Source organism: Podarcis gaigeae (assembly GCF_964106915.1).
Source record: "Podarcis gaigeae genome assembly, chromosome: 5".
Classification (NCBI taxonomy): Eukaryota; Metazoa; Chordata; class Lepidosauria; order Squamata; family Lacertidae; genus Podarcis; species Podarcis gaigeae.
In genome coordinates this window covers 53,494,625-53,513,635 of record NC_139681.1, presented here as the reverse complement: position 1 = coordinate 53,513,635, position 19,011 = coordinate 53,494,625, and the positions used below count along the sequence as shown (strand labels likewise).

The 19,011-nt window shown below is 47.1% G+C and overlaps 1 protein-coding gene across 1 annotated transcript in view; it reads left to right on the top strand.

Annotated features, from left to right (window-relative positions):
• The first annotated feature begins 18,478 nt into the window (after positions 1-18,478).
• Positions 18,479-19,011, top strand: part of SMC3 (structural maintenance of chromosomes 3) — a 33,116-nt gene continuing 32,583 nt past the window's right edge. Inside the window, exon 1 of the mRNA XM_083741206.1 lies at positions 18,479-18,891. Coding sequence (XP_083597332.1) covers positions 18,877-18,891 — 15 coding nt within the window. The 5' untranslated portion in view covers positions 18,479-18,876. The remainder of the gene's footprint in view (positions 18,892-19,011) is intronic.

Genomic DNA, 19,011 nt, shown 5'->3' with positions numbered 1-19,011 from the left:
GACATCCCTGGAAAATAGGGACACTTGGAGGGTCTGTGATTTGCGCCCTGACAAGTCTATTGTCTTGGCCAAGGCAGTGGAAGAATGTTCAGCCTTTGTAGTATAGAAAGAAGTTCCAGCTTCCCCAGTGCTGTGGCATAACGTAAACACAATTTTGCACAAAGCAAGCTCGACTTAGTTACAATTGCATACAGAGAAGAAAGCTTTGTTTCCTGGTACACCTAATGATCACCCTGCACTGACTGATTCAGATGAGTAAGAGTGTTGTGGAGCAGTTTAGAGAAACCTTTGAATCGCAAAGGATTAGATGACCGTAATTAGGGAGGTCTCTTCACCTCCATATGAGCTAAGAGGGCTTTAATGGTTTCCTCCCAGGTGAGGCCATGCTCAGGAAGAGAACCCTTTGGGGCATTCAGGCCAATTGAGGAGTATGAGTCATAACAGCAGCCTGTAGAATCCAGCTGCTTGCGTACCAGAGGCAGCATGCCTCTGAAGACCAGTCGCTGGGAATCACATGTGGGGAGATTGCTATTGTGTTCAGGTCCTGCTTGCCAGCTTCTCATGGTCAGCCTACTGTGAGAACAGCATGCTTTACCTCATCCAGCAGTCCTCTTCTTATGTTTATGGAGCTCTCATCCACAGAGCTCTCATCCAGTAGTGATGTATGGAAGTGGAAATGGAAGTGAGAGCTGGACCATAAAGAAGGCTGATCGCCGAAGAATTGATGCTTTTGAATTATGGTGCTGGAGGAGACTCTTGAGAGTCCCATGGACTGAAAGAAGAACAAACCGATCCATTCTTAAGGAAATCAGCCCTGAGTGCTCACTGGAAGGACAGATCGTGAAGCTGAGGCTCCAATACTTTGGCCACCTCATGAGAAGAGAAGACTCCCTGGAAAAGACCCTGATGTTGGGAAAGATGGAGGGCACAAGGAGAAGGGCACGACAGAGGACGAGATGGTTGGATAGTGTCTTCGAAGCTACAAACATGAGTCTGACCAAACTGCGGGAGGCAGTGGAAGACAGAAGTGCCTGGCGTGCTCTGGTCCATGGGGTCACGAAGAGTCGGACACGACTAAATGACTAAACAACAACAACAACATCCACAGAGCTTTGTACATTGCATCAAGCAATTGTTATCCCAGACATTTCTGTGTATTTTCCTGTCACTTTCTTTACTGCAAAAAGTCTTGATTATTTTTTTTTAAGTGGGGGGATATGTTTCCTGTGAAAGCCAGCTTCACTTTAATTGTGCAGCCTTAGTATTAGATTAGTGATAAGTGTGCGGTTCATGTGCCCGTTAATGACACCATAACCCTACCCAGGCAAATAAATTAGACTATACAATAATGATAATATATTTCAGAATGAAGGTCAGACTGGTGTTTTCTGGCTTTTATAATATTTAAGGACACAATATTTCTGGAAAAACACTCTCAGTTTTCAACATTTGCCAAATGTTTTTTGGTCCTCGTACCATATAAGACCTTCAGTAAAGAGAAAAGAAATATGTCTTACTAATGTACATTGTGCTAACAGAAAACACAAGCATATTTCCAAAGCACTAATTGGAACGTGGTGGGGAGAAGGTCCTAAAGTAAGCCAGAATAAATAGATGTGATCCCCTTGACAGCCCAGACTTGTTTCAGCTCGCACTTCTAGCATCCAGAATATCAATCTGTAAATAATTTTCAGAAAACATTTTCTATATTTTAGGAGACTTGACATATCTTAGGTAAGTAGATAGGCTGCAGTCTTAACCATGTCTACTCAAGCACATTTAATTCAGTGAGGCTTACTACCAAGTAAGTGGGGCTAGGGTTGCATACTTTCTCAAGATACAAAGCTGTTACTGAACTGGTGTGGGTGGTAAGCAGAATGCTCTCAGACTGTAATGCCCTAGCTTGACTGGAAATCATAAAATGGACTGTAAGGTCTGGCAATTCCTTAGAGACACAGGACAGGCTTAGAGACACAGAACATGCACAAAACAGGTTTTGATATTGCTGGCTCCAATGACATAAAGTTGATGAGTCAGCTCTCTCGTAAAAAGACAAGGCTAGCTTAAAATATCTGGAGGTAATGCAATGTCAGGGAACTGCCATTGGAGGGACAGGTGGTGGAGAGGCTCCAGGAGAATAGGAGAGACTCTACAGCAGAAGAAGGAACCAGTAGGGGGAGAGCAGGAGTTCCAGCGGAAAGGGAATCGGGGGAGAGGCTCTGGGATACTTCTAGTGAGAACAGTGAGGAGGTAACAAGACCCCCTTTAGCAACCCCCACCCCTCGCCGGAAGCTGTCACGCAGAGAGTCCAGGAGGCGCATGTCCGTCAAACAACTTTTATGTTGGAGTAAGTTCCGTAGACGCCCACTGTCGGATTCTACCAGCGACTGACGGAGTCATGCTTTGGGGGCTCCGTTAGTGCCTAGGTTTGGGTGACCAGCCAAACCCCAGAGGGATCAAGCTTTTACGCACAAGCAGCTCATTATCCCATCACAGCAATCCGACAGTCTTTGAAAGCAGCTTGTGCAAGCAGAGGGCATCATGAGCGAACCAGCCGGAACCGGAGGAACTGGAGCTGGAGCAGGTCCAAGCCTGGAAGAAAGGTACAGGGTGTTGGAGGTCCAGCTCGCGCTGCAAACGGCGAGGCTCGAGGAGAGGAGGGCTCAAGATGCGGATAAGGGAAAAACCACCCCACTTGCCAGAAAGGTGCCTGGATTGGTGCAGAAATTTGGGGGGGATCCCAGGAACTATCAAGCCTTTAGGACAGAGATGCAATATGCTCTCAATCTACTGTTTGATGACTTCCCCGATGAGAACTCTAGAGTGGCGTACGTGATTGGCCATCTAGAGGGAGGGGCGAGGGACTGGATTAGGCCCCTGATGGCAGCCAATAATGAAATCTTAAAGGACACAATGAAATTTTTTCGCGCCATGGACTTGATGTTTTCCAGCGAGATTGAGCAAGGGGTGGTGCGCAGGCAGTTAATGGCGTGTAAACAGGGGAGCCGATCTGTACGTGAGTACTGGACTGGGTTCACCATGCTGATTCATAGACTGGGGTGGGACCTTGCGAGTGAACCTATTCAAATGCTGTTTGAAGAAGGGCTCTCTCCGTCAGTGAAAGATGAACTTTCCCGGGCGCCTAGGGCGGAGTCTATGGACCATCTGACTAAATCTGCGCTGTCCATAGGAGCGCGCCAGGAAGCCAGAGCTTTGGAAAAGCGGGAAGGAAAGGGGGAACGTTGGAAGGACTCCGGAGATTCCGGAGCAGCCTTTCCCGCCAGCAGAGCCGATGGAACTTGGAACAGCGCGCGCGCGCGCAGTTTCAAACACCAGTGAGGGGCGGAAGAAGGAGGGAAAGAGCGCAAAGAGATGTTATCTCTGCCAACAGCCAGGTCACTTTGCCAGAGTCTGTCCGCAAAGGAAGGAATGGCAAGGGATGGCGGGAACTGTTGGGGGAAAGGAGGAAGAAGAAATCAGGGAGCAAGTAAAAGCCAACGCCTGGTTGCCAACATCAGGGCACAGCAGCCAGGCCAGGGAGTAGTGAATGTGCCCACGCCGGAACCCCCAAGACCAGCGCTTGTGATAGAGGTGTTGCTGGAACTGGCAAACGGACACCCACTAAAGATAAAAGCGCTATTGGATTCAGGTAGTTCCTGTAATTTTATGAGTAAGGAGTTTGCAGCTGAACACCAGATACAGACTATCCCATTAAGTAAGCCTTTGCAGGTTACCACGATTGATGGGAGGGAACTGTTGGGAGGAGAAGTGAGCCAACAGACTGTACCAATGATAATGAGGGTGGCAAGACACACAGAACTGATAGCGTTTAACGTAGCCACCTTGGGAGGAGCTCCTATTATTTTGGGAATGAGCTAGTAGGCTGGCATCAGAGAGTGGTTTCCTTTGGATCAGCACATTGCCTAGAACACTGCAAGGAGGGAGAGGCTCAGGCAGGGGCCAGGGCCACTCTAGCAGGGATGGAAGTGATGGACAAGGGGAAGGTGCCACCACAATACGCTGACTTGATTGACGTCTTTAGCGAAAAGGAAGCAGATAAACTGCCCCCGCACAGACCCTTTGACTGTCAAATTAACTTACTCCCAGGAGCACAATTGCCAGTGGGCAAGCTGTATGCAATGTCAGACAGTGAGATGCAGGAGTTAAGGGAGTTCATTGACAAGAACCTCAAGCGAGGTTTCATCAGAGAGTCACGAGCGGTGGGGGGCAGCCCAGTGTTCTTTGTGGACAAAAAACACACGGGTAAACCCAGGCTTGTGTGTGATTTCAGGGCCCTAAATGCAGTGTCAGAACCAGTGACGTTCCCTATGCCTAGAATTGATGACATTCTGACACGTGTGAGAAAAGGGAAAATTTTTACCAAGCTGGACCTTAGAGGGGCATATAACTTGATACGGGTGAGAAAGGGGGATGAGTGGAAAACCACTATGTTCACCCCCTTGGGGGCCTTTGAGTACCTCGTTATGCCCTTCGGTCTACAGGCGGGCTCGGCCTGTTTTCAATCGTTCATGAATCACGTCCTGGGGCCATTGCTCTACAAGAACTGCGTAGCGTTCTTAGATGACGTCCTGGTATACTCAGAGAATGAGGAGCAGCATGTGCGAGATGTAAGAGAAGTACTGAGCAAACTGCGAGAAAATCGGCTGTGGGTGAAACTGGAGAAGTGTCAGTTTCATACCAGGGAGGTGGAATTCCTGGGGTACCGGTTGTCTGACAAGGGATTGGCCATGGATCCCAGCAAGGTTCAAGCGGTACTGGAATGGAAAACACCAAAGACCAAGAAGGACGTGCAAAGATTCCTGGGCTTCGGAAACTTCTATAGGAAGTTCATCAAAAACTTTGCCCATTTAACAGCGCCCATCACGGATTGTCTTAGCAGCAAGAAAAAATTTGTTTGGACGGAAGAAGCGCAGCGGGCGTTCGAACACTTAAAGCAGGCGTTTGCGTCGGAAGAGCAACTTTTGCACGTAGATCTACAACAACCAATGAGGGTGGAGACTGACGCGTCAGACCGAGCGGTGGGGGCCGTGCTTCTCCAGCCGGGAAAAGATACGTCCGAATGGAGACCGTGTGCGTTCTTCTCGCGGAAGTTGAACAAATCCGAGAGGAACTACACAGTATACGACCGAGAACTGCTCGCCATTCATGAAGCATTCCGGAGATGGCGCCACTTGCTGATTGGGGCGCAGCACAAGGTTCAAGTCCGAACTGACCACAAAAATCTGGAATACTGGAGAACAGCACGAGTGCTGAACCAGAGACAAGTGAGATGGGCCCAGGAGTTCTCCAAATTCCACTTTGAGATTCGTTACGTGCCAGGCTCCGAGAACGTGAGGGCGGACGCTCTCTCCAGGAAACCTGAGTACTTAGAGGGGGAGGGAGCGCCTGAGGCAAGGCATGTAATCCCTGAAGACCGCTGGGTGTGTGGGGCGGCATTGGTGGGGCAGAGGGAACTGATAGAGGGTACTGAGAACGATGAATACGCCCAAGAGAAATTCAGAGAACTCAGGAGGACAGAGGAGAACACAGGGGGGTTTGAAGAAAAGAACGGGGCGTTGTATTACAAAGGGGCACTGTACATACCAGATGGGGAACTGAGGGGCAGAGTACTCAAGCAGTTGCATGACAGCCCCACAGCGGGGCATTTTGGACAGCACAAAACCATGTGGTTGGTTACCAGAGAGTTTTGGTGGCCCAAGGTGAGGGAGGACGTACGGGAATATGTCAGGGGTTGCGACAGGTGCCAGCGAGCGAAAGGGGAGAGGGTGGCGCCAGCGGAGCTATTACAACCCTTACCCACACCAGAAAGGCCATGGGAGGCAGTATCCATAGATTTTATGACGGACCTGCCAAAATCCAAGAGCAAAACAGCTGTCATGGTGGTGGTAGATCTATTAACTAAGATGTGTCATTTTATAGCCTGTTCCCATGCGGTCACCGCGGAGGAAACCGCCAAGTTATTTGTAGAGCATATTTTCAGGTTGCATGGCGCCCCCTTGAGGGTGGTCAGCGACAGAGGGAAACAGTTTACTTCCAGGTTCTGGAGGAAACTTATGAGCTTACTGCACGTGGAACTCAATTTCTCAACTGCCCGGCACCCAGAAACAAATGGGCAAGCGGAAAGGGCAAACGGGATTTTACAACAATACCTGAGGTGTTATGTAAAAGACAGAGAAAATGATTGGGTAGATAAGTTACCTCTGGCAGAATTTGCCTACAACAACGCGGAGAACGTGTCTACAGGGATGAGTCCTTTTCTGGCAAATTATGGGTGTCATCCCCGGGCATTTCCAGGAGAAGGAGGGGAGAGGTGGAGCGTGCCAGCGGCGGAACACTTTTTTAAAGAGATGGAAGCGATCCACCGTCAGCTTCAACTTAACTTAGAGAAAGCCAAGGAAGAATATAAGAAACAAGCAGACAGAAATAGGAGGGAAGGTGAAACTATAAGGGTGGGAAACCGGGTGTGGCTATCCACCCAAGGACTACCGTTCAAGGGAGGGAGTAAGAAATTGAGACCCAAAAGATTGGGACCCTTTGAGGTCATACAGCAGGTCAACCCAGTAACATTCAAACTCAGACTGCCCAGTCACATGAAATTGCACCCAGTATTTCACAGGTCATTACTGTCGCCGTACCGAGAGGGACGTGAGTGGGGGGAGCGTGAGAGAGAGGTCACCCAAACGCCCGTGATAGAAGAGAGAGAACGCGACATGAACGTGGCAGGAATCATTGATTCCAGGTGGAAGGGGAATCAGGTGGAATATCTGGTAGAATGGGAGGGGGAAGTTGAGTCGGAAAACACTTGGGTACCAGCAGAGTTAGTCAAGGACGAGGTTTTAATAGAAACATTTCATCAGCGTTTCCCAAAAAAACCGCAACCCGTGGCACGATTTAGAAGGGAACACTTTGGGACCACCGATGAGGAAGGGGAGTTTGAAGGGTTCCCAGAGTCAGGGGTGGGTGAGGAAGCCGACTCCGACGAAGAAGAGGAAGACGAGGAGAGAGACGGTACGCCGTGGTTAGAAGTGTTTGAATCCTCGGACGACGAGGAGAGTTCCTTCCGGGGCTTTCCGCCCTCACCGCCAGTGGGAGAGGAGGCGGGGGGGGTGAAGGGGGCCCTGGGGGGGGAGGTGGATGTCAGGGAACTGCCATTGGAGGGACAGGTGGTGGAGAGGCTCCAGGAGAATAGGAGAGACTCTACAGCAGAAGAAGGAACCAGTAGGGGGAGAGCAGGAGTTCCAGCGGAAAGGGAATCGGGGGAGAGGCTCTGGGATACTTCTAGTGAGAACAGTGAGGAGGTAACAAGACCCCCTTTAGCAACCCCCACCCCTCGCCGGAAGCTGTCACGCAGAGAGTCCAGGAGGCGCATGTCCGTCAAACAACTTTTATGTTGGAGTAAGTTCCGTAGACGCCCACTGTCGGATTCTACCAGCGACTGACGGAGTCATGCTTTGGGGGCTCCGTTAGTGCCTAGGTTTGGGTGACCAGCCAAACCCCAGAGGGATCAAGCTTTTACGCACAAGCAGCTCATTATCCCATCACATGCAATAATGATAATGGATCACTTTAATGGATTTTTTGTGTACCTTACCACATTTTAAAGCTCTGTATTATTCTGCAATAACAAAAGCAAGGAATTTACTTTCCTGAAAACTCCAGACTGATATTTTAAATGTGGAACAGCTGGGGCCACAAGCCTTAATATAAAATAAAAGGAAATGATACATTTATGATGCAACCTAGTTTATTTAAACGATTTAGTAGATGCAGACTTTGGAAGATAACCAACTAAGTCATGCTCTGAGTAGACCCATTAAAAGCAATGGAGATAAGTCTACTCAAAATAGGACTTGGGGCTTGTCCACACTTATGTTCGTCCTCCAGGGGGAAAAAACCTGTTTACTCTTGAATGAGAACAAACATCAATGGGGTTTTCCGTGGGTTGGCGTTTGCTCTGATTCAGCAGTAAAGAACCGGTTTTCCTGGGGAAAGTGGCGGGGTAAAGAGAAAACTGCTTAGAGCCATGCCTAAAAAGCACCAGACAAGCAGAAAACATCTTGAACCGATGCTTTCCAGGCACGGTACAGGTACGGATGAGCCGTAACATTGGATATTACCCATCAACATGATAAAAAAAAGAGGTGGGTTTTTTCACATCGTTACACTGAATGGCTACAAGAGGGTACATTAAGATAACTGAAAACTTTAAAAACTGAAGTTTGGATATGCAATTCTGAGCAGGAAAATAGCATGTAACTGTGAAGACTATTGCAATGTTGGGAAGGGGAGTAGAGAAGAGGCAAGAAGGTGGAGTAGAGAGAAACTATGTTTTTCTGAAATGTATTAAACTCATTTTGATTAGGGGTTTTGTGCATTTTGTATACAGTATAACTGAGTTAGAGGACAAGTAGGAATATGAATAAATTCATGTTGAGTAGGACTGTTAATTTACTGCAATGTATTAACAAAGAAGGCTGATCGCCGGAGAATTGATGCTTTTGAATTGTGGTGCTGGAGGAGACTCTTGAGAGTCCCATGGACTGCAAAAAGATCAAACCTATCCATTCTGAAGGAAATCAGCCCTGAGTGCTCACTGGAAGGGCAGATTCTGAAGCTGAGGCTCAAATACTTTGGCCACCTAATGAGAAGACTCTCTGGAAAAACTCTGATGTTGGGTAAGATTGAGGGCCCAAGGAGATGGGGACGACGGAGGACGAGATGGTTGGACAGTGTTCTCAAAGCTACCAGCATGAGTTTGACCAAACTGCAGGAGGCAGTGGAAGACAGGGGTGCCTGGCGTGCTCTGGTCCATGGGGTCACGAGGAGTCGGACATGACTAAACAACTAAACAACAACAACTGATGTCAGCAGCACTCAGTAAGTGCATGCTTTGCCCAGTGTTCATTGAGGGAAGACTCTCTGGAAAACCTCTGATGTTGGGTAAGATTGAGGGCACAAGGAGAAGGGGATGACAGAGGACGAGATGGTTTGACATTGTTATAGAAGCGACCAACATGAATTTGACGGAACTCCAGGAAGCAGTGGAAGACAGGAGTGCCTGGAGTGCTCTGGTCCATGGGGTCACAAAGAGTCGGACACGACTAAACGACTAAACAACATTAACAGAGTAAGGAAGAAGATTCAGATGGCACATCTACTGGTTAGACTGAACTACAATATTACTATTTGCCACACATTATGTTTACATAATAAAGAGTAGAAGGCTCATTTCCTGTTGACCTTTCAGAAGCAAGAGCACTTAGTGGCAGAGTATGTGCTTTGCAAAAGGACTCTGGCTGAGTTTCTGGAATCTCTGGTCAGGGGTGGAAAATAAGCCTGTCTGTAACCCTGGAGAATCATTTCAGGTACTTTAGAACAGAGAAGGCCAATATAGTACCCTCCAAATGAGAGCCAGTGTGGTGTAGTGGTTAAGAGCAGTAGACTCTTAATCTGGTGAGCCGGGTTTTTGTCTTCACTCCTCCACATGCAGCTGCTGGGTGACCTTGGGCCAGTCACACTTCTCTGAAGTCTCTCAGCCCCACTCACCTCACAGAGTGTTTGTTGTGGAGGAGGAAGGGAAAGGAGAATGTTAGCCGCATTGAGACTCCTTCGGGTAGTGATAAAGCGGGGGTTTCAATCCAAACTCCTCCTCCTCCTCTCCTTCTTCTTAGAATCATAGAGTTGGAAGAGACCACAAGGGCCATTGAGTCCAACCCCCTGCCAAGCAGGAAACATCATCAGAGCACTCCTGACATATGGTTGTCAAGCCTCTGCTTAAAGACCTCCAAAGAAGGAGACTCCACCACACTCCTTGGCAGCAAATTCCACTGTCGAACAGCTCTTACTGTCAGGAAGTTCTTCCTAATGTTTAGGTGGAATCTTCTTTCTTGTAGTTTGGAACCATTGCTCCGTGTCCGCTTCTCTGGAGAGCAGAAAACAACCTTTCTCCCTCCTCTATGTGACATCCTTTTATATATTTGAACATGGCTATCATATCACCCGGGACGCGGGTGGCGCTGTGGGTAAAAGCTTCAGCGCCTAGGGCTTGCCGATCGAAAGGTCGGCGGTTCGAATCCCTGCGGCGGGGTGCGCTCCCGTTGCTCGGTCCCAGCGCCTGCCAACCTAGCAGTTCGAAAGCACCCTTGGGTGCAAGTAGACCGCTTTCTAGTGGGAAGGTAAACGGCGTTTCCGTGTGCAGCTCTGGCTCGCCAGAGCAGCGATGTCACACTGGCCACGTGACCCGGAAGTGTCTTTGGACAGTGCTGGCCCCTGGCCTCTTGAGTGAGATGGGCGCACAACCCCAGAGTCTGGCAAGACTGGCCCGTACGGGCAGGGGTACCTTTACCTTTACCTTTTTATCATATCACCCCTTAACATCCTCTTCTCCAGGCTAAACATGCCCAGCTCCCTTAGCCGTTCCTCATAAGGCATCGTTTCCAGGCTTTTGACCATTTTGGTTGCCCTCCTCTGGACACGTTCCAGTTTGTCAGTGTCCTTCTTGAACTGTGGTGCCCAGAACTGGACACAGTACTCCCGGTGAGGTCTGACCAGAGCAGAATACAGTGGCACTATTACTTCCCTTGATCTAGATGCTATACTCCTATTGATGCAGCCCAGAATTGCATTGGCTTTTTTAGCTGCCGCGTCACACTGTTGGCTCATGTCAAGTTTGTGGTCAACCAAGACTCCTAGATCCTTTTCACATGTACTGCTCTCAAGCCAGGTGTCACCCATCTTGTATTTGTGCCTCTCATTATTATTATTTTTGCCCAAGTGCAATACTTTACCTTCTTCTTCTTCTTCTTCTTCTTCTTCTTCTTCTTCTTCTTCTTCTTCTTCTTCTTGGACTAAAGCTCCCATCATTGTTGACCATTGGCCATGCTGGCTGTGGCTGATGGGAGTTGGAATCCAGCAACATCTGGAGGCAAAGGCAGATCTAGAAGAGCACACTTGAAGTTGTTGCAGTGGGCACAGAGCTTCTGGGGTCCTGCAGGGAATGCCACAACTATGACATCCAACAGAAGACGAGAGGCATTATATTTTGGTGTCTCATAGGGCGCCACTGAAATCTGAGGCATCAAGGTCCGCCATTGTTGGAGGGGAATGTATCATATTGGCTTTTCTGACTTATACATTACTAAATTACATAGACCAATGGTCTGACTGACTACCCAGCAGCTTCCTGTAATCTGTGTTGATATCACAGCCTGGCAAAGAACAGACAACATCTACTGTCAAAAGCAGTACCTGTAGCAATGTCCCTCCCTTGCTACGCTTGTATCCCACTTATTTTTCCTGAGGTCTGCTGCATGCCTAACTTGAGGAAACTCAGCCGTCAGAGGTTTATCTAGTTTTCAGAGATGTAGAAACAACCAAGAAACCCAAAGGAACAACAGAGCTGGAGGAACCTCTTATTTTTAAGGATGTAGGTTGTCATTCCATAATATCATCATAGAAACATATTCTCTTCATTTCAGAAGTCAGTGCTAACCATTGAGCAGAAAGACAGAAACTTCCTTAGTTTACAGCTGCTTCTGAAAGCCAGACACTCTGGTGTATGAATCAATGACGATGAGCTGGCATGTGGGAGAAAAATAAAATAAATAAATCCCAGCACCCTGTGTTTAAAGTATGGGATCTGAAGCTTGTACTTGCACATATTTAAACTCTCCTCTTCTTTCGCTTCCTCCTCCTCCTCCTCCTCCTCCTCCTCCTCCAGATTTCCTCACCACAAAGGCTTGTCAAACACTTGTCAGCAGCACCTCACTGTGACTGATTCACTCCGAGACGCTGGAGGAGTTACTGCCTTTCACTGCTACTGTACATCTCTGGGCAGACAGGAACAGGGTGGGGAATGAGGAGTGGGAGCTATTAATAAGAAGTCCTTGGGGCTGCAACTACCCACTGGCTGGTGGATTCACAGCTCACATCAGCAAAGGAGAAAGGACGCCTTCAGGACCTGGAAATGTGCCTCAGCTTCCTAGGGGAGTATTTGTTGGCTTTTCCTCATCCTGCCCCCACTTCCACCCCTACACAATGTCTGGTGATGATTCTTTTCCCAGACACGATTTCAGCATAAAACAGCTGTCTTCCCCTGATGTCTACTAGAGCTGAGCACAAGGAAGTGGTGTGGTTTTACAGTTCTACCACACTTCCTTAAAGGCTCCCATTTTCATCCTCCCACCCCTACCCTATCCTGCATCAAACCTTTTAGTTATCTAGTCTGTCATTATCACCCTCGACTTCATCTGCCTTGTCTACTCCTGGGCTCTTTGACAGGAGGAGGAGGAGGAGGAGGAGGGGAAAAATACAGATCTGATGCTCAGATGAGGTTCATCCAGTGAGTGAATTCACCGATGTTTCTATGACTGTTAGCTCTTTCCTCTATAATTGGAATGGGTTTGGTGGTGGTGGTTTTTACTGGTTGCTGAACATACCCAGGAAAATGCAGACACACTCTTTATAGCTATATCATTATTCTCTCAAATACTAGGGATATTCCATCTCAGATGGAGGGATTGGGAATGATGAGTAAGATAATTACCTGGTGCTGCCTCCAGAGGGGGACCCTCTTGCTGTCCCCTCCTATGCGTCATGCAAATATGCTGAGTGAGTGGAAAAAAGGAACCCACATTACCATTCCGAGGAGTCTAAGCCCTTCATCTCTAAAGCCCTGCTCCCTGCATTTATTTTTTACTTAAAGTGTTGTTGTTTTTGTTGTGGCTATGATGATATAACCTCATCAGTGAAATTTAATTAGCATATGAAACCACCTTGTACTGAGTCAGACCATTGATCTTCTAGTCTACTGGTGCTATTTGTCTAGAAAAAGAGGTGCCGGAACTCACCATGAATGCCTCCCTTGTTCTCTTAATGGCAGCGCCAGAACTGAGTTCCAATGAGTTCAGGCTGAAAAGTAGCCCTGTAGTCCACTATAGTCTACTTTGGCTGGGAGTGGTTCTCCAGGATCTCTCAGGCAGGCCCCCTCTTCCCTTTAGTTGAGACTGGACCTGGGACTTTCCATCTGTTTAAACTTCCTCCTTCCCTCCAAACGCCAACAGTGGATATAATGCCAAACTTGGACTGAGGAAATCAGGGTTCAAAACTCCATTTGGTATGTATGCTACAACGACCGCATGGATATTGTTAGCCCAACACTGGAAAGAAGAACAAGTCCCCACTAAAGAAGATTGGCAAATCAAACTAATAAAGTGTGCTGAAATGGCCAAATTAACTGGGAAACTTAGAAATCAAGACGACAACAAATATAAAAAAAATGAAAAAATGTTTATTTCATATGTACAAAAGCATTGTAAGGAAGTTAATAAATGAGCAGGATTTTAAAAACACTTGTAAGGTTATGTTGAATGTTTAAATTTGGAGATAATCAAAGATAAAGACATTATTGACATGCATATATTAAGACAATACAAAGGAATCAGGGGAGGGAGTGGAGGGAAGTCAATGGATTTGAGTAATCCCAAAACGTGGATTTAATACTATGTGAATACAGTTGTTTGAATTTTTTATGTTTTTTATTTTTACTTTAATGTGATTTTGTTTAATTGTGAAAATTAATAAAAGTGTGTGTTTGTGCGTGCATGCGCGCGTGTGTATAACTCCATTTGGCCACGAAATGGAGTGCTTACCCATCTATTAGTATGTATTTACTAATACATACTATTAGTGTGCTTACCCATCTATTAGTATGTATTTACCCAGTGGCAGCTCCCTTGCATCACAAGTTTTGAGGCTAATTGCTCACAGAGAGATAAAGTGAATTCTACTTTACCAGCCCTAAGAATAGTACAGTCTGCCCTACCATTCTGAAAGTTGGCAGAGAGATTGCACCAGTTCATTTAAGAAGAGATAGATGAAATGTTGCAGTGCTGGGCAACCTTGGCCCACCATGGGAAGGAACCATAACTCAGTAAGTAGTACAGCACCTTATTTGCTGAGATCCCAGGCATCTTGAATTAAGGTAGTAAGTGATATCTGCCTGAAACTGGAGAGAGTCACTGCTTGCTGGAGTAGGCAGTTCTGGTCTAGCTGGACAAGTTTGACCTGACCTGGTGTATGATAGCATCCTATGTTCAAAGAAGGGTGCAGAGTGTCACCTACTGATTGACTTGTGCACTACTTCCTGCATTCATCTACACCAGGCTTCCTCAAACACAGCCCACTAGATGTTTTGAGACTACAGTTCCCATCATCCCTGACCAATGGTCCTGCTAGCTAGGGATCATGGGAGTTGTAGGCCAAAAAAAACATCTCGAGTTTGAAGAAGTCTGATCTACACTTTACTGTAGATAAGAATGTAGGTGCCAGTTGAAAACAGTCAGCCAGCACGTTGGCTGTTAAACACCTTATGACCTTTTAAATGTGTGGTTTTCTTAATAAAAAAAAAGTTATGCATTTTGTATTTTTATACTGTAAACCACCCTGTGATCTTCGGATGATAGCAAGAATAAAAATAAGAAGAATAGTTCTGCTGGATCAGGCATGGCGCCCATCTAGTCCAGCATCCTGCTCTCACAGTGGCTAACCAGATGCCCATGGGAAGCCTGCAAGCAGGATCTGAGCACAGCAGCCTCTCCCCTCCTGTGGTTTCCAGCAGCTGGCACTCAGAAGCATACTGCCTCTGACACTGTTAGCAGCCACTGATAGCTTTGAGCTCCACAAATTTGTCTAATCCTCTTTTAAAGCTGTCCAACTTGGTGGTCGTAACTGCCTCTTGTGGGAGCACATTCCATGGTCTATCTATGCACTGTGTGAATAAGTACTTCCTTTCATTTCATAGAATTGCAGAGTTGGAAGGGATCCCAAGGGTCATCTAGACCAACCCCCTGCAATGCAGGAATCTCAACTAAAGCATCAATGACAGATGGCCATCCAACCTCTTCTTTAAAACCTCTAAGGGAGTCTACAACCTCCCAAGGGAGTCCGTTCCACTGTTGAACAGTTCTTACTGTCAGGTGTGCGTGCAGGAGACAGGCCCTGTGACCAACAGGACTCTGCAGGACTGGGGCCTTCCTATGTTTGTTCTGAAGAGGCAAGGCGCAGCCTCACAGGTGAGGCCGATTGGTGAGGCACCACAGCACCTGGTGGCAAGAGCCGGGAAGGTATATAAGGTCAGCATTTTCCCTTCGGCTCTTTGCCACAGCAACATGTTCCCTGCCTTGCTGTGTTTGGCTCCTTGACTCCTTGCTTCTTGATCCTTGGACCCCTGATTTCGTGACTCCTTGCTTCCTGACCCTCAGACCCTTGGCTTCTTGACTCCCAGCTCTCTGACCCTCGGACTCTTGGCTTTTTGACTCCTGGCTTCTGGACTCACATTCCTGCTCCCACCCCGCCATCTTGCCCCCGGCCGGGACTTTGATCGCCCGTGAACCGGACTGTGACACTTACTGTCAGAAAGTTCTTTCTGATGGTTAGTAGGAATCTCCTTTTTTGTAACTTGGAGCCATTGGTTCAGGTCCTAGCCTCTGGAGCAGGAGAAAACAAGCTTGCTCCATCTTCCATGTGGCAACCCCTGAGATATTTTAAGATGGCTATCACACCTCCTTTCAGTCTCTTTTTTACAGGCTAAACATACCCAACACCCTCAACTGTTCCCCATAGGCTTGGTTCCAGACCCTTGATCATCTTGGTCCTCCTCTGCACATGTTCCAGCTTGTCAATATCCTTCTTAAATTGTGAGATCCAGAATGGAGCACAGTATTCCAGGTGTGGTCTGACCAAGGCAGAACAGAGCAGGACTATTATTTCCCTTGATCTGGACACTACTACTGTTAATGCAGCCTGAATAGCTTTAGCTTTTTTTTACTGCTGCATCACATTGCTATGCTTGGGGTCTACTAAGACCACTAGATGTTTTCATATGCGCTACTGGCAGTCCAGGGGTTTTTTTTGCACTGACACTTCTATCATGTCTTAGTCACCTTGTCTCTAAATGAAAAAGCTCCAAATGCTGTAACCTTTCCTCTTGACTAATCTTGATATGGAGGAGTAGATATTGACTAATAGAAGAGGTACTGATAACAATTTACAATGCAAGGCTGTGAGATGGAAAGTTGAAACACATAGACATTCTTTAAGTGTAGGAAAGCATGATTTCGTTAGTTACTGAGGAAACTTCCTAACCATGAGTGGTTGGGACACCAACTCCTCTGCCCCATCTCTTTAATTCGGACCTTTAGAATAAAGAACAAGTTCAAAGTGTGATTTCACCACACCCCTAGAATTGAGATAATAGGGGGAGGCTTCAAACACTTGACTTATTGCTTGTCATGCAGCTATTAAAGGCAAAGGAGCCTATGGAATTCTAGAATGCCTGCCAACAACAAATCTCCCAAGAAAAGGTCAAGTATATGTGCAGCTTAACAGCGCTTCATTTAATTAAAGGGTTTTATGGATTTACTGATTTTAATTGGCTATTGTGCATGTGCTTTAAGAATTCTTACCCACACAGAGCTTTTGGGTTTGGATGGGATTAAAACCTAAATAAGTACCCTTACTGGCAGTGTTCTCAGCATAAACTATTCCTTCAGGTGTTGTTGTTATTATTGCTATTAGAAGAGTGCTAAGAGCACTTTGTGATGTTGGAATGCTAATGATAAAGAAAAGTAATTGGCCAATATCTACTGCTCACAGCAGAGAGACAGGAACCAGGCAATTATGTTCTGAACAGATTTGTTTTAATAGGAAAAGGGCTAGTTGCAAAAATTCTATTATACATACAAATTGATTTTGATAATAATTACACTTCTAAAATGAGATGCTGTCAAGGTGAAAATCCCATTTCCTCTGGTAAATTTTCTTCCCACTGTTGTTACACGTCGTGCCTAAAATTGCTATAATTTACAGAAAGTAGAAATAACAATTTTCTCTTTATTCCTTCAGATTATTTTGTGGCCTTTATAGCACTCAATCAGCATGTCATTTTTCGTATAGTACTTGCAAGCGGTTGGCCTCAGTTTTCCATATTTCATATGGGAAAGACTAATAGAATCCTGTGAAAATTCACAGATGTGGTCTTTGTAAATGCTTCCATGGTACCCATTCCCCACTCACATGCCAAGCAAAGTCACTCAGAGAGAGTTCCCTGCTGGTGGTAGCCTGTGGAAAGGGAAGATGCAAAGCTGGGATGGCACAAGAGCCACTGGATTCTGAGCAAGCCATGCTGGCATCATGTGGCAGCAGTGGGCCTGATCCAGGGATCTTCATTACACAAGCCTGGGAGCTGCCACAGCGAAGAGCTTTTTCTCTGCCTCCCTTCTGCCATGGTTGGCGTAAGCAACAGGGCTATGGATGGGATGGGAGCCTCTTCACTCCATTAAGTCCCACACTGCTAGCCAGGAGTTTGGATTGCATCCTAAGCATTGATAAGAGATAAGCAGCAGGGACTACAGAAATTACTACAAAATAATTGTTAAATTTATTCATTATATTAATATTTGATAGTAAAAGAATAAGTAACTTTCCTTTTACTCTTTTTTCATTTACAAACTTAAAGAGAAAAATAAAAATGAAAGAGAAATCTAGGAGAATGCCCCCTGTGGTGCGACTGAATCAGTCACCCTAAATCTGTCTCTGCTTGGAGATTGGAGTTGTCAACTTCTTGGGGCCAGTGGGCACATTTGGAGTTTTCCAAAAGTGTCATGGACACCTATCATAAAATAGTTTCTGTGGCATAATGCAAAATGGCTGCATTTGAGCGTGTTGAGTGTGGAATGGCATAACACAAAATGATATGGGCTTCCCTGGCTCAGTCAACAGAAAAAAAGCGCCTACTTCAGCCACCATCACACTCAGAAGTTCTTTGCACCACTGTGGAAGTCCAATCCTGGCAATCAAATGTGGGCATGTTTGGGAGAGGGGTGGGTGAGTTCAGTGTTGGGGAGAGGCCAAGCCACTGCAAACAGAAGCTACACGGGAAGACCTTGTGAATTGTGAAGTTTTGAGGTGATATTTTGTAGGTGCTAAGGGACCTATAGGTTGCGCATACTGCAAGCTTTTTGGGGTGGTTTACATGTTGCTGCATACACGTGCAATAGAACTGCAGCTTGCGTGGGTCCTTCAGGGGCCGCAATACCCTTGGTTGCTTTTAAAAAGGCGGTGCTTACGACATAAGCAACGTTACATGCATTGCAAGAACCTACAACAAAATGTTGCAGCGTGGAGTGCTCTTGTGCATCCTCGCCATCCTCTTTTTCTATGAGGGTCCATTCCTCTCTTCACCCGCAAATTCCCTGCTCCCCGCCCTCAACAAGCAGCCATCATTTAGAACCGGGCTGTTTCGGGTTTGCCTCTTTCGTTATCGCCTCCTGTACTTCTTTCTGTACTTCTGCAGCCACCAGGAGGATTCCCAAGAATGCTGACACTTCCCTCTTGTCCGGGTGGGGGATTTGGCACTCGGAGAACGATCCCCGCCCCGCCTTCACTACAATGACGAGCGCCCTCTAGCTAGCGCTCCCTCTTCGCTCCAGTGGCCCTCCTGTTTGGCGCTCTCCTCCCGTTCCCATTGGCTGTCCTCGCCTTGGCGCCCAACACAAGTTCATGTCGGGCTGAACCAATTCCTACGAGCTGGGGGGAGCAAACGCTTTATTAGCTGGCGGGCCTACTTCACCGAGTCCTGAATGCGACGCGAAAACCGCAGGTAGAACAGCGCCTTCAAGACGTGGGAAGGGACGGGCGCCTTCCGCTGCCTCTTCGTGCTTTCCTTTCCCAACCCTCCTATTTCCAGAGACTAAGTGGTGCGTTCCGCGGCGAACGGGATCCGGGAGGCTTCGCCGCCATTTTGTCCGTGGTTTGTGAGCGGGGCGGGCTCAGGGCTGAGGAGAGGCCGCCGCCAGCATGTATATCAAACAGGTAAACGGAGTGATGGGGCCTCTTTTTTGTGATGAGGTGGCTCCGCTGTCGCAGGGGAGGGCGGCTTCATTAAAGTATCTGAAGGGGGAGGGCGACGCTGGCTACGATATTTCGCTGGGG